At 43.3% G+C, this 14,224-nt stretch overlaps 6 protein-coding genes across 6 annotated transcripts; 1 reads left to right on the top strand and 5 right to left on the bottom strand.

Annotated features, from left to right (window-relative positions):
- Window positions 1–4: 4 nt before the first annotated feature.
- Window positions 5–1,206, bottom strand: V1512DRAFT_264635 (mitochondrial carrier domain-containing protein; the record flags this gene model as incomplete). Its single annotated transcript, XM_066916727.1, has 6 exons — window positions 1,072–1,206; window positions 987–1,024; window positions 727–941; window positions 529–678; window positions 441–488; window positions 5–394 (listed from the first exon to the last, which is right to left on the bottom strand). Coding segments are annotated over exons 1-6 (824 nt in total), but the record flags the coding sequence as incomplete, so codon positions are not given.
- A 714-nt stretch (window positions 1,207–1,920) lies between these two features.
- Window positions 1,921–3,130, bottom strand: V1512DRAFT_264641 (uncharacterized protein). The gene is made up of 2 exons (XM_066916728.1): window positions 2,363–3,130; window positions 1,921–2,315 (listed from the first exon to the last, which is right to left on the bottom strand). Exons 1-2 carry the CDS (start codon window positions 2,797–2,799, stop codon window positions 1,979–1,981), a joined length of 774 nt encoding a protein of 257 aa, XP_066770781.1. The 5' UTR covers window positions 2,800–3,130; the 3' UTR covers window positions 1,921–1,978.
- A 114-nt stretch (window positions 3,131–3,244) lies between these two features.
- V1512DRAFT_264642 (dynein associated protein-domain-containing protein) lies at window positions 3,245–6,547 on the bottom strand. Its single transcript, XM_066916729.1, has 4 exons — window positions 5,581–6,547; window positions 5,417–5,534; window positions 3,814–5,371; window positions 3,245–3,767 (listed from the first exon to the last, which is right to left on the bottom strand). Exons 1-4 carry the CDS (start codon window positions 6,392–6,394, stop codon window positions 3,459–3,461), a joined length of 2,799 nt encoding a protein of 932 aa, XP_066770782.1. The 5' UTR covers window positions 6,395–6,547; the 3' UTR covers window positions 3,245–3,458.
- Window positions 6,548–6,647: 100 nt separating this feature from the next.
- On the bottom strand, window positions 6,648–11,182 carry V1512DRAFT_209335 (Mus7/MMS22 family-domain-containing protein; the record flags this gene model as incomplete). The annotated part of the gene is made up of 4 exons (XM_066913466.1): window positions 6,648–6,773; window positions 6,819–6,974; window positions 7,022–7,278; window positions 7,330–11,182. 4 exons carry the CDS (start codon window positions 11,180–11,182, stop codon window positions 6,648–6,650), a joined length of 4,392 nt encoding a protein of 1,463 aa, XP_066770783.1.
- Window positions 11,183–11,736: 554 nt separating this feature from the next.
- V1512DRAFT_264644 (uncharacterized protein) lies at window positions 11,737–12,709 on the top strand. Its single transcript, XM_066916730.1, has 2 exons — window positions 11,737–11,859; window positions 11,911–12,709. Exon 2 carries the CDS (start codon window positions 12,093–12,095, stop codon window positions 12,636–12,638), a length of 546 nt encoding a protein of 181 aa, XP_066770784.1. The 5' UTR covers window positions 11,737–11,859; window positions 11,911–12,092; the 3' UTR covers window positions 12,639–12,709.
- A 147-nt stretch (window positions 12,710–12,856) lies between these two features.
- Window positions 12,857–14,177, bottom strand: V1512DRAFT_271727 (nucleotide-diphospho-sugar transferase; the record flags this gene model as incomplete). The annotated part of the gene is made up of 8 exons (XM_066917658.1): window positions 12,857–12,980; window positions 13,031–13,125; window positions 13,172–13,484; window positions 13,532–13,642; window positions 13,692–13,809; window positions 13,859–13,904; window positions 13,953–14,064; window positions 14,122–14,177. The coding sequence occupies 8 exons, from the start codon at window positions 14,175–14,177 to the stop codon at window positions 12,857–12,859; spliced, it is 975 nt and encodes a 324-aa protein (XP_066770785.1).
- Between the last annotated feature and the right edge of the window lie 47 nt (window positions 14,178–14,224).

Raw genomic sequence — 14,224 nt, forward strand, 5'->3', positions numbered from 1 at the left:
TACGTGCGGCTCATTTTGCATATATATTTTATTTTACAATCGCATTCTAATCAGGTCGCAGTTTCTCGACAATGACCATGGACAAGATGCCAGAAGGAAGCGAGTACATCAATCGGACGTGAAGGCCTTTAAGCATTGCACGCACAACACCGACTTCTTTGACCAGGTTCCTGGCGACAGTCCAGAGTCCCATCTGGTCGTCCGGCCGAAGTCTACTGACTTCTTCTGCAATGGCCAGTTGCTGTCTGGTCTTGATTACATCCAAGAAGTTGGACACAGTCCCTGCCGCTGTGCCTGAGAGTGCAGACGCAATTGCGTATTGTGACGTAGATAGTTCTTGTGAACCTTTAGGGTCAATTCCAGATGCTACTTTGAAGTAGTTTTTGATTTCTTCCTGATTATGTTAGGACATGCCGTGTGCGTAGATGTAGATGACGTACGTAAGAGTACCACCAGACGACGGAATGTGGTGTAAACACAGCTAAGCCCTGTCTATTAGCAACAATACAATACAAGCAAGGCACGTACCATCCAATACCCACGATAGAATCCTTTCATTCCTTGGATCTTGTACATGTGTCGCATCATGGCCAATGTGCCCATTGCTTTTGCGTCTGCTTGAATCTGCATGTTGCCTTTTATGACTTCCATTGGAGTCCACAATACGCTGCTAATTGCCTAAACACGTATGAACTTAGTCCAGTCATGTCACTTTGATCTATATACCTCTGAAATCGCACCGCTGGCAACATAGTTCAATGCGGTGTCTGCCCCACAATATGGTTCGAGCTCTTTTTTTGCTTGTCGGTATGCCACTAGGTATATTGTGAAAGCTGGTGTCGTAAACCCGACTGCGGCAGGTAGTCCTCGCCAATACTGTGCAAATGGCAGTCTGTATCCTGTTGCCAACGACGTTTGTTGAAGCGTTCTGATTGTGTCCACTGTATTGTCAGTCTTTATGGGCCCATACAATATAGTAAACTTACTTGGATGAAATACGACCCGACTGCCGACCGCACCAGCCCTATTATATTAATTCATGATGTCTTTGATCTTTCACAAAATACATACACGGCAGCGCCAATCGTAGCCAAATCCATTAAAAATTAAGTAGTATATAATATATAGTCAAAATAACAATATAAACAGTTTCTTTCTTTCAGCTAAAGCGCGTCCGCATCTTTCAAATTGTACGATGAGTCTTGGTAGCACAAAAAAAAAAGTAGTTCTCGGAAAATTAAGGTTAAGGTTTGAAGGGTGGCACAAAAGTTTGAACCGGAGATTTATTTCTTCTTTGTACAGATTTACATAATGGCACCGAAAGACGACGTCACTACAAAGAAACACAGACGGAAAAGAGTGAGGAAATCACGAACAGCTGGTGAGTATTTCTTGCTGTGGACTTGAAGTAGCAATTGATGTGGAATCTAGACATTTCTGATGATTCTTCAAGTTCAAGTTCATCTGACAGTGCAGATGTTGAAATGAATAATGAAGAAGATGCAGAGGAAGAGGAAGAGGAGGAAGAATTGGACGAAGACATGGTATGTATAAATATCACGTAAATTGATTCGACTAATGATCAGAATGAAGAATCACCGGAGGAAGAATCGATTGCAAAGAACCACATTGTCAAAGTCTGTCCCCCTTCAAGTCCCTTTGATTACGTAAACTAATCAAGTATAGCCAAAATCAAGATCAGCAGTAAATATTCTGCCCAAATTAAATACTTCAGATACAAAAGAACTTGAACAGTATTACTGGCAGACTTTGGCTCTAGAGTTCAGAACAGAATTAGAAGACTTAAGGTCTAAATCAGAAGATGGACAATTTGAGAAAGTATTGGCTGAAGCAGTTCTATCTGGTGTGAACATATTTGATCATAAAGAGAAGGCACATTTTTTAAAATCACATCAAGAATGATAAATAGGCGTTTTGGAATTTATGGTACAAATTAAATAACTCACATAATAAGCAATCATGATGTCATTCTTTGTTGCTGTTCATACCTCATGTATTCAAGAGCATCTTTTAAAACCCAGTCAAGATTCTCAATCGGAACAGGTCGACGCAGATATCCTCCATATCCAACAGGCAGAAAAGTCCGTCTTTTACCAAAACTATCGACAATAATAATGACACTCATTGCGTGTTTCCCGCCTGCGTTTGGGTCAGACGCGCGACAGTATCGGATCAGATTTGATTTAGGATCAAATATTATTGGAAAATCATATGGATTTTCGTCTTCGGCTTGTGTGCCACTCACAGCGTATACTGAAGCATCGAATTCTTCTCGGAGATACCCAGCAAGTTCGCTATCTGTTAGCACATCTCAATATTTACGGTGAATATGTAAAAATACCTTAGAGCGTATATATGGCGATCGTTGCCCTGTCCATAAAATGCAAAAATCTTAGGCCCAGATGACTGATGTAGCAATGAGTAAGCAGACACTCTGAATGAGACTGATGACTCTGGCAAAAAAGCAAATATTCCGAGATATTCGCCTGGTTCAAATGGCAAAGCCTCATCGAATGCCTTAACATATGACGGCGCAGACATAACCATTTCTTCAATTCTTGACCGCTTTCGAGTACGCTGTTTTGGTGACGATGTGCCTGAAGACGTAGCCGACTTTCTAGATTTGTCGCATTCACTCAAACCGCTTTGAGGAGACAATAAACTAGAGGACCGACTTCGTTTTTGAGTCTCTTTATCTCGGATTGAGCGGGGTGCCGTCGGTGATTGACAAGAGCGCGTGTGCGGCTCATTTATTAAGCTGAACCTGACGTCGGTCATTCGAACGAGCTGAACAAACTTGATGGATGCCTTTGGTACTGTGAATGTGCTTGATGTGCTTGTAAGCGATTTTGGGTGTAATTATGTGCGATCAATGTGTTTGATAGCCGTGAATCGTAAAGCGAAACACACTTTTCCCAACCAAATGTAAACAAATTGGAATGTAAACAAAAGATTCTTTTTAATTCAAGCGGATTGCTGACTTAATGATTTACCCGTAAGAAAAGCATCAAATAAATCGAGTCTATCAACGAGTCAACTTAAGATATTTTGTCCATTCAAAGTGATTGGGAGTTGACTGACTATTTAAATATTCAAAAGTTTGTGTAGGAAATTCAACTCAAAGTGAACTTTGTTTACCTGGTTTTCATTTCTTCTAAGTCAATTACAAGTTTTGTTTTATTTTTAATTCATTTTCCTAGTTTATTTTAGTCAATAAACTGCATTTATTTATTTTATCTGTGTTTTATTTGAATAAATGCTACTCCAATTTAATAAAGCATAAACATCTAGTCATTTGCAACCATAGCTCATTAGCTTTCACCAACTTTCTATGGTCTCGTGCAGTACAGTACATAAGACGTACGCCTGTTTGCAGCCGCACACCTGACGTCATCTTACCCCGCAAAAACAGAACACACGCCTCGACTCATGTCGACTCAACCACTGCATCCAACACGTAACTGATTGTACTCGGCACGTTGTGAGGCGGCGATGATTCGCGGTGTCAATCTCTTAGGACGCCATCCGAGAACTGACTCACGTTGAATTCGAATGACGTCGGATGAGAGAGTAAATCTCACTAGTGAATCAAATATACCCGTCTCATAGTTACTGCTCTTCTCTTCAGCTGTTCTCCTACCTCCACTTTTTAAAAACCCTAATGTTTCTTCCATTAAAGACTCTTCAATACTGGACCGTAAATATTGCTGTTGAAGATACCGAACAGTAGACTGCAGTGCCACTACCTGAATTTAGTTAGCTTATTCTTTAATCATCAAGTTAAAAACATACCTGCTTGTTCAATGCATCTACATCTCTGGAACTGACAAGTTTCATCTGACCTTCTAGATCCTTTAATCGGTTCGCAGCTGCTTCATTCTCTGTAACAATGCTTCTCAATTCATTCGATTGCTCTTCAAGCACTTTCATCTCGTCACGCAAGGTCTTGACTGTACCCATCAACTCATCCTCATGTTTCGCTCTCTCTGAAACTTCACTCTCCACAACACGTAGTCGTTCCATCCGCCCTTGATTCTTTTGTAAGCGTGAATTTAAAAACTCAATCTTGATATGTGATTCCTCCAGTGCTTCATCCTTGGCTCGTAATTGTTTAGCCAACTGCAAAAGATCCTCATTCAACTGCACAACTTTCAGCCTCGTCTCCTTGTCAATCTCATCTTGCTCTCTCAACTCATCCATCTTGGCTAACCACGGCTTTTCTGTCCTAGCGTACTCTATACTTCCTTGGGACCCCACAAGGACTGACCGCACTTGCCTTGCGTGATCAATCATCGACTGTACCATCGAAGTCGCCTTAGCATTATAAAACTCGCCAACCTCATCCGTCATAATCTTCACCACATCGCTATAGCTGACCGGCGTAAATCTTTCAACATCTTTATCCAGCACCCGAACAGTCCGGAAATAAACATTGCGCATGTACGTCACAATCATTCGTGATTCCTTTCCAATGACTTCCAGTCGATCTCGCAACTCGGTGCTCGGCGCTAAACATTTTTGCTCCCAGACATCCAGTTCAGTTGACAATTTGCTTAAAACAATTCTACCTGATTTCATCTGTGACACAAATCCATCCATCTCCTGTTGAAACTGTTCGGCATCGCCGTACACACCTTCTGCCGTGCACATCGTAACCAACGCGTGGCTGACGCTGATCGAGTTGTCAATATCAATCTTCACCAGATTCAACACTCCCTTGGCTAGCTGAACCTTCACTTCTCCTTGTTGCATCTGCACCCTCGATTGCTGCAAAGATTTCAAGATCTCAATCGCATCTAATACTCCAGCACCACTGGCCATTGCATTGAAGCTATCGGCTCGAAGACTCCCTATGATTCCATCCAGTATGTTCTCAACCGGCTCAATCTCGCTCAAAACCGTAGCAAAACTTTCAAACTCAGCAACCGAGCTTACATACATTACCGTTGTCATAAACTGGCATGCACCGGATACGTTGGCCATTTGTTCGCATATTTCTGTAATTGGGCCAATTGATGCATACGAGTCTGTAAAACTTTGCTGCTTATCTTGTAAAATAGAACATATCAGCTGGCTTTTAAAGGCGATTCTGCGAAATACTAGTAAAGTCTTGATTGACTCGCGCATCACGGCAAGCGAATTTGGAAGCCAAGCCCTGATTATAACCAGATGCTCTAAAGCTTCCTGTGCATCCAGCTTCCGAAGCTCCAAGTCAATGGTTGTTACCTGCGTCTTCATTGACGACGCTCGCAATTTGCGATTCAATTCAAACATTTCCCGAGTTTGACGATCACCCGTGATCGACTCCGTAGCCTCAGAGAGCTTATCTTCTCGCATGCCATCCAACTCGCTAATACGTTAGCCCAAATCTCGAGCGTAATGATGATGTACCGACCTTTGCAACAATGACGCAAGTTCGTGATATCGTCCTATAGCATACTCATACTCTGAACTAGCCTCTTCCAGTTTAAAAATTTTCATAGCCTGCTCTTGAATCTGAATGTCGCGATATTCTATTCAGATTAACCTTTGCTCCCAATACAAGCTTTTCACGCATACCAATCTCCTCTTGATTCTGTTTCTGAGTTTCCAAATGATTCGCTTCGATCTCATCATTAAGTTCCTTCAACATCTCCAAATCCTCGAGCTCAGCCCGCAACTCCTCAATCTGTTCACTCAGTGCCAGGTTCTTGACCGTCAGATCGTCAATCATCTTATCAGCTCCAAGCGCAATATCAAGCTGCGCACGTAAGTTGTCTGCTACTTCTTCAATCTGCCGAAGCCGTTTCATCATGGCGTCGTACTTGACCTGAAGTTGCGTGTATGACTCAGCGTCGCGTTGTAACTGCTGCCTGTCGTTCCGCAGTTCGACCTCAGTAGCTGCTGTCTGGTCACGTAGTCGAATCAATGCAACCTTCAACTTGCCATTTTGTTCCTGCAGCTGCGACAATAAAACCCCATCGGGATCAGAAACAACACCATCCTTCGTACCTTCCTCCCGCAAAATTTCGATCTCCAGCAACGCCTCCTCTAGCTGCGCTTTAACGGTCCCTAATTCCTCCTTCAAATTCTCCTCCTGCGCCTCTGCAACCTCCCTATCCAACGTGATTGACTCAAACAGCTCACCCTGTTCCTGCAACTTCATCTCAACCTCCAGTTTCTGTGCCTCTAGCTCCCGTACTCGTGCCAGCAACTCTTGCTGAGCATCAAACATAGGCTTAATTTTCCCTTCTAATCGTTCAATGATCCGCTCAAGTTTGTCCCGCTCCTGCTTCAACCGTTCAAAGTCAAGCAGCTTTTCTCCATGTTCACTGAGCTTGCGCTCTACAATGCGCAGCTTCGCCTTTAAATCCTCAAATTCTCTCTCAGACATAATTTTTCCCGTACTTTTTACTCAACTAAATCACAGCCCATCGCGGCAAATGTCGCACCAACTGTGTCTTGTTGATGAGCTCGCGTGTTTAACATTGAGTTGACGCGTCTAACCCTGGATAACCCTGACGATAGGGTTCGAGTCTATTTACATGTACACTGCTAAATGATGCTTCATTAAAATATATACAAAACAATCAGATCACGTCTGATGCTAATATGCAGTACTATCGTATCGTAAAATCTCACGTAATTTACATCTCTTTTTCCTCTTGCCTAAGTGCGATCTGCTCGAGCCAGTACGGCTCATAAATTGCTCGTCTCTCGGTGTCAGCAAACCATTTCCACGCCCCACGTCCTTCAATAAAGTAGTTCCAGTCCTGTAAATTAGCATCCGCAAACACTATCTTTGCCATCGAGCTTACCTTGTAATCAGCCAAAACTAATACTTCAGCCTGCATGGCCAGTGTGCTAATTGCCTTCCTTGTCACTGCCTTCGACGGCTCACTGCGACTCTCTGCGGCGCCAATCAGATTTGAAAGCAAATGATACAAAGATTTAAACACGGTATCCATCATAAGCTATAAAGTTTTAGCAATACCACTCACAAGAGTATAATTCGCCATACCTTTGCAAACTCTAAATACGCTTCCCTCGCAGCTTTTCGATTATCAGCCATCACTACCTCTACAAGAGCACTGTCATCTCCGTAACTGCTATTCTGAGTATCTAAAGAATCGGTTTGCACCACTTGAGGAGCCAGCGTAGTTGAGTTCTTAACTGTTCGATGAGAAAGAATAATGAAATCTTGAACCAATTGCAAAGACTCGAGCACCACCGTCTCAGGCAAATTTGCTCCTACGTTTAGTATCTCCCAGATCCGAGCTATATTTTATCAAAATTTGGTCACAGTAAAACTACTCAACGTAGACTCACCTCGCCGGAAAAGCTGAATAGTTTGGTCTTGAGATTGAATAAGGTTTGGCGAACAGACCAAAACGCGGAGAAATTTTAGAGTTTCACGCAACAGGGACTCGCAACCCCTGAGATTCGCGCGCCGCACCCGTTGTTCTTCTAATGACAGCCCAACTGCTGGCGTCTTAACCAGCTCGGTCAGATCGTCTAGAATGTCCTTCAATAAGTCTTGATACCACTGGCCGCTCTCAAATATGTCACTATGCTCACGAAGTTGCAGTCGAGTGAGATAATACCACGTCTTGACGCTTAACAATCGTGCCTGCGAGTGAGACTGCCTGATTACAATCACATCACGAAGCTGCCCAACAGTAGGTCTAAGTCCGGCCGGAGCAGCCCAGTACAAGGTCAGCAGCAAACCGTAATTATTCTCAAGCGCCTCCAAATCTGTCATCTTCAACTCTGCAGTTCGAGGATACAGTCGACCATTGAGCGGCGTCACAAGTCCAATCAAACCAGGGAGTGTCCGTTTGAGGCTCGGCTGCTCGTTTGCGTCTTTGATTGACTTGGCCAGATATTTTAGAAAGATATGGAAAATGGTGTCTGAGGTCGATAATTCTAAGGTGTAGTTCATATCTTGAAGAAAATTCGGGAACCCAACGTTCGGTCCCGGCTCCAAATTTTCGAATTTTCGCTTGGCAAAAAACCGGTGCATGATCATGACCATTGATTTTGTTCCAGACCAGTTCCAACTGACACTAAGAGTAAGGCATCTCGCAAAACATGCGCGACAATACGACACGAACTCGCGACTACTCGTTGTAGCTTCAGACACGTTAAGCAGCGTCGCCATCATTGATTCCACTCCTGGCCAATATGAACTGCTTTTGTTGACGTCGTATACACCCTCGCCATCGAACTGGTACAACGGACACATAGCAAACGTGGCGTACCATGCTCGCTCGTACTTTGTAATGTTGACGGATTCGGCTAGCGATTTGCCATCCAGTGTGTCGTACAGTGTTTTCCAAAAACTATCAATGTTTGAGGAAGGTAGACGACTAGCAAAGTCGAACGTATGCATAGTCATGATCCAGATTTCAACAAAATACGCGTCTTTTGTAATCTGAAGACCAAGACGGTTGCAATATGTCTTCAAAAACTGGTACAAATCATCGATACCAGACTTGAGTAGTACTTGCAGCAGCAACTGTCCAATGCTAGTAAACTCTCGATCTAGTGCTAAATGAGAGTAATCTTCAAAATTACCTGCAAGCATGGCGTAAATCTCGTACGTGTACAATAATTGAAACGCAAGCATATAAAATGAAATCCGCGAAAACTTAGTAGTGCGATTGTGGAACTGTGTAAATAAATCCATGACTCTCACTGCTAACCGCTTGAGAGTTGACGCAAACAATATGATTTTGTCGTAACTCTCACACGTCAGTGTGCTTCGGATATAGTTGACCAGAAATATGCAAAATTCGTATGCCTGGTCTCTCGAAGCCTCGCTAGCGGCGTCAGCGTTGTGCTGTTCGTTTAGAGCCCAATCGAGAACAATATCGTATCCAAGCTGTAACTCTTCTAAAACCTGAGACGTTACGCCTTGCCAGAAAAACACCTGTTCCCGTTCAGCAAATGTATAAGTCGACATGCTTATAATCGGCTGCTCTTCCACTGCCGATGGCGTATGAAGTGCGCTTTCCAAAGCACCGCGACCAATAAACGAGGAGATTCGAAATCTCGTTTCTGAAAGCAAACGGACGACGTCAAACGTAACTGAGAAATTCAGTACCGGAAAACAAAACTCGTCAATCACCTGTGGATTGCTGTTTCCAATTTGAGTACTAGAAAATTGATGCTGTAACGCGGAGGAACCATTGCCGGTCTGAACCGGGGCTGTGGTGCTGCCTATACCGAACTCATCACCAACAATAGCGCTGAATGCTGGGTTCGAATCTCTTCGAACAACATGTCTTGGATCTGGAGGCTTTCGGAACGATGGTCTTTGCCGTGACGACGATTCACTCAAAGCAGGCGAAGAGAACAGAGTCTTTTGTTTCGGCGTCCCCAGACGAGTCGCATTTTCACACACAACGTCGATATTCTTCTTTTTCAGATGCCTGACGTGTCGTTTTACGTACTCTCCAGATTCGACTTCCTCGTACTCCAGAAACGGATTGCGTCGAGGCACAGGAGGCGGTCCCATGACTTGCATCACTCCTTTCGGTGGCGGAACTATAGCCATGATACCGAGTGGTAGCCGTCGATTGAGCTGTCGAACTGCGGCTTCACTATGTTCATCATATGATTTGCTAGTTTTTCCATCTTTGGACGACCTCTGTGTGAACGTAACTGACGCGGTCTCGAATGCTTCATGTGTGCCTTCTCTCCATTGCTGCAATACATCGGCAACTGAATCACTCTCATCTTCATCGTCGTCATCAAACTGGAAGAACTTGCGTGTCGGCGAATCGCGTCCATAACCGCGACGTTTGGCCGCCTCTTTGACGGCAACACGTAAAAACAGTGGATCTTGCTTTCGCAGCGATTTGCGCGTGACGTATGCATCTATAATGCCTATAGTACCTTGTCGCTTTCGCCTTGGTTTGTGCTTCGATGTCTCTTTGTGTCGATGCTTGAACGACCTTCGCCGTTCTCCATTGTCCACAAACGTCCGTCTTAAAGTCGTCTGTGCATTCTTATTACGCTTTCGTCCATTTAGCTCCCCAACCGATGACTGTGTGCTTCTAGGAGGCCGGCTTGTCCTACCTGCCATCCGGTCAATGTGGTCCGTGACTTCCATATCAGATCCGCTGTCAGAATCAATGCTCACACTCGAACTTGGTATTGAAGACGATCGCAGTCGAGAGGCTGACGCAACACTAGATGCCCGCATATTGCGGATGTTGTCATCAGGATCCGAATCACCGATGATATTAAAACTGCCAATCTCGTTGCTTCGGACAGGTCCAATCTTCTTTCTTGCAAACCCCTTTCGTAATTCATCCAACTGGGTAAGCAAATTTGGGCGTCGATTGCTCACCACTTTCTCCTTGTCTGATCGCGCATGCTCAAGTGTTAAGAACGACGGCGGTAGAACTCCTTTGACCCGTCTTTTTAGCCGTTCTAACTCCAACTCAAAACCACTCTCTGAGCTGTCGGAGTCCGATGAATCAGTTTCCCTAGACCTAATATTAATCAATCTATCGCCATCATCATCATCATCATCATCATTTTCGTCATCATCGGACGTGACAATATCAAATCGTCTGAAGACAGCTTCAGTTGACTGACTTGCCCTTCTAGCTGGAACACCATCTGAAGACTGTCTAGATCTGCGGCTTCGTTGAGAAACCTGACTACTGTGTGTATGTCGTCGAGAATATGTACTTGTAAACTTTCGTGCTGAAGGCAGTGACGAGCTAGGAAAATTATAGACACTGCTGTTTGTTCGTTGCCGGCTTAAGTTGTTGATGTTGCTTGAAGGTTGCCGAGTACTGATCACTGACAACGAATCTGTGGTCCTAGATACTTGACTGCTCTCAAGCACACTAGTATCAGTTTGACTAGACGTAGAGCTTTCATGTGGTATGAACTGAGAGTCGTCTGAATTACTATTGACAGCGATAGTTTTCTCAACAGAGACACGTAGAGGCTTGATACCTCTTCGCTTTAATTGCATCTCGTATATCTGCCGTTCATAGTGATATGGTTGAAGTTGTGCCATAGTTCGCTTCCTAAAAAAATGCTGTGTTTGCGGTGTTTTCAGATCTGTTTGATTATTGTGAATGTGATAGTTGTGAATATGAGGATCCACTTCATTGTGCACTATTATAGGTTGAGCGTCAGCATTGACGGGGTACACCATCGGAGACTGTTTTGTGATATCTAGTATAGGTGGTGGCTCAGCTGCCTTTGCGTGATCAAATATGTCTTGAAGTCTGAGTGGCGAGAGCATTCCTGAATCTGTAGACGGAGGACTAGACAGAGGAGACGAAAACAAACGATCTGTACTAGACCGCACATCTGCCGGTGACTTGTCTCCCATAATAATATTTTCTGGAAAGTTATTGGCATCCTATAAACAGTCAGTAAAATTCTACAGTAGTTGTATACAAAAGACATACACTCTCATGGCGACCAACGGAAACCACAGTCTCACATTCAGATACATTGTCATCTATACCAATTTTTGCGTGATTCACCCAAATTTGACTCTCAAATTCATCAAGGGCATTATGAATATTGGCACTGAATTGTGTTGGCTGAGTCGAAGCAGTTGGTGGATATTCACTCGGCTGAACCATTAAGACTTTAGAGCCAACAACATCACTCCGCCCTGCTTTCTATGACCACAGTAAGTTTGAAATTGTTTAAAACAAACCAATACAAACCTGGCTAATTGTTATATACTCCGGATTGAAATCATTGGCGTCGACTGCATCAGATTTTGACGTATTCTCCGATAGACTAAAGCTTCCACTTTCTTCCGAGTCTGATACGTAACCTTGTGATAGAGGCATGATTAATTACAAAAAGACCTAAGTATTTTGCCATTCATTAATAAAAAGAATTTACGCGTCTGACATAGTGAATACGCGCATGTTTTCGCGTATCAAAAATTTGTTGACAATTAATTGATCGCGTTCACGAAGACGTGGAGATTTAAGGTTTATACATAGTTACCCTCTCGGAACTTACCGCCAATTACTTCATCGCAACCGGTCTTGCTTCAAGGAAACAAATCCTTACCAGCATTCTATAAAGGAGACAACATTATGAAGTCAAGACTAAGATGCTGCCGAGTAGCTTGTAGACTTACAGGATTGGCCGCTAGACGGAAATCGCACCCTAGTCGGTCACTATCCAATTCACACAGAAAATTGACCGACGAATCTTCCAACAAGAAGCAAGAAGATGGCAGCCTAGAAAGGTTAGAAGAAATTGAGAAGTTGTTGTCAACGCCGACGTGGACAATAGAATCACTGCTACCACATGTGTCTGTAGGAGAACTACATCCTGACATTAACCCAACATCACTGCGAGATCTATTACGCCGGTCCGGTCTTCAATTCCCGAAAACAGACGCTGAAGAACAGCAAATGCTTGCAGATTTACAGCGACAGTTGTCATTTGTGGATCACGTGCAGGATGTAGATACGGTTGGAGTAAGGCCGCTGAACCGGGTCGGACTAGATGATCCACCATTAACATGGGACGACATTGCTACCGAGCAAGAGTCAATGCCGGAGCAAGCTGCAATTGCCGACGACAAGAAGGAACGGGAGTACTTCTACGTTACAGACGAGAAGGACAGAGGCTGAGATTATTGCAATAGATCAAAATTAAAAAAACAAAACTTCAATTATGTACATTAACAAAATTTCACTACCAAGCATGTTGTCACAACCAACTTTTATATGTTCAAAAAAGAAACCATTATAATCTTACGTTATCCGCTCAATACGACTGTCTGTATGGCTGGGACCCAAGACTGCGACCTAAATACTAATCAGGACACTGACAACATCAATAACAGAAATCACAAACCTGCAATCTGAAACCATCGGGGCAGACAACTATATACATGCTCGTCAAACGATTCGTGCCGGTTACAGAGACAACGACCGGAGAAGTAAGATTCGTCATCCGTAGGACATCGTAACCTTTACGCAAAAAATAAGCTAGCCAACGGAATTGCCAGAAGAATACATACCATGGACTATGTTTATAACCGATATCTGCAAAATGATGCAACCTATCTTTTGGCAGTAACAGTGCTGCCGCGATTGAGTGCACAGGAGCATCGCCCTAAACTGTTAGACAAACTCTGCACAGACTGAAAGCTTTTGCATACCCATCTTTCGTAATAGAAGCCGCCTTCCTCATCTAGCCACTCAAAATACTTTTGATATGCTTCACTTCGCCAAAAGTTCAAATCTCCAATCTCAAAATTACTCCAAAAATGACAAAAATTGTACTGTCCAGTAATACCCTTCTCACCATCGACCAGAAAGTCAACAGAATTGTCTTTGGCGATATATTTTGGATACTTTTGCGCAAACCGTTGAACGGAATCCCACAGCGATGGAATTGTGGTCGGGTATTCTGGCATCGCAATCACAAATGAATATGCCTTGTTGTTATCCTTCATAAATTTGAATGGATCACTAAACAGATAAGCATGTAGTTCTGAGCATTAACTCAAACAGCTTACTAATTCATGTCACAATAAAACTCAATGCTAGGCTCGACGCGCCAATACCAATCATACTGCCGTAGTAACGGGTGGTTAAAGAAAAATCCAGAATTGTATCTGCACATGTGCCTTTCAAACTGTCAATGATATGTCAACTAAGTAAGCGTATAACACATACCGATAAGTCAATGAACCACCATAAACAACCTCGTTTTCTTCCATCTTTCGCATATTTGTCCGTGCTCGTTGACGATCAATATGATCTGGCCAGGACCATTCCTCTTTAGGTACTAAACCTGTGACAAATTAGAAAAATTCGACAATTGAAACAAGCGTAATTTATACCATATTGAGTGTCACCTGAAGCCATGCCAGTAGTCAATTGCATAAACTGAATCAGATTAGCCCAAAACTCATTTATATCAAACTGTGCACACACCTCTTCGGTAAATTCCTCGTCATTCAAAAAGGTCCATGGATAACGAAATCTTTTGTTAAATCTGTCTTCAATTTGGCGCATGCTACTTAATGCGTCGTCTATTTCAAAATTTCTATAACCAAGTTAGTCGAGTAATTTTTCACACTGTATTGTCATCAAAATGCCGTACCGTACAAGCATGACTAAAGTCGCGTTTTGCCTTGGAGGATCCGGGTCACAATGCATTTTTTTTCTGCGCCTTTGCAATGGCTCCAGCCGCACGCGTTGCTGCA

This window comes from Lipomyces arxii (assembly GCF_038497795.1).
Source record: "Lipomyces arxii strain Phaff 12-163 unplaced genomic scaffold V1512scaffold_11, whole genome shotgun sequence".
Classification (NCBI taxonomy): Eukaryota; Fungi; Ascomycota; class Lipomycetes; order Lipomycetales; family Lipomycetaceae; genus Lipomyces; species Lipomyces arxii.

Coding starts and splice junctions, on each gene's coding strand:
- V1512DRAFT_264641 (XM_066916728.1), bottom strand. CDS start 2,799: ATGACCGACGTCAGGTTCAGCTTAATAAATGAGCCGCACACGCGCTCT. Junction 2,316..2,362: donor CGCCATATATACGCTCTAAG/GTATTTTTACAT, acceptor GCTAACAGATAG/CGAACTTGCTGGGTATCTCC.
- V1512DRAFT_264642 (XM_066916729.1), bottom strand. CDS start 6,394: ATGTCTGAGAGAGAATTTGAGGATTTAAAGGCGAAGCTGCGCATTGTA. Junction 5,372..5,416: donor CTTGCGTCATTGTTGCAAAG/GTCGGTACATCA, acceptor CTAACGTATTAG/CGAGTTGGATGGCATGCGAG. Junction 3,768..3,813: donor TAGATGCATTGAACAAGCAG/GTATGTTTTTAA, acceptor AACTAAATTCAG/GTAGTGGCACTGCAGTCTAC.
- V1512DRAFT_264644 (XM_066916730.1), top strand. CDS start 12,093: ATGAAGTCAAGACTAAGATGCTGCCGAGTAGCTTGTAGACTTACAGGA.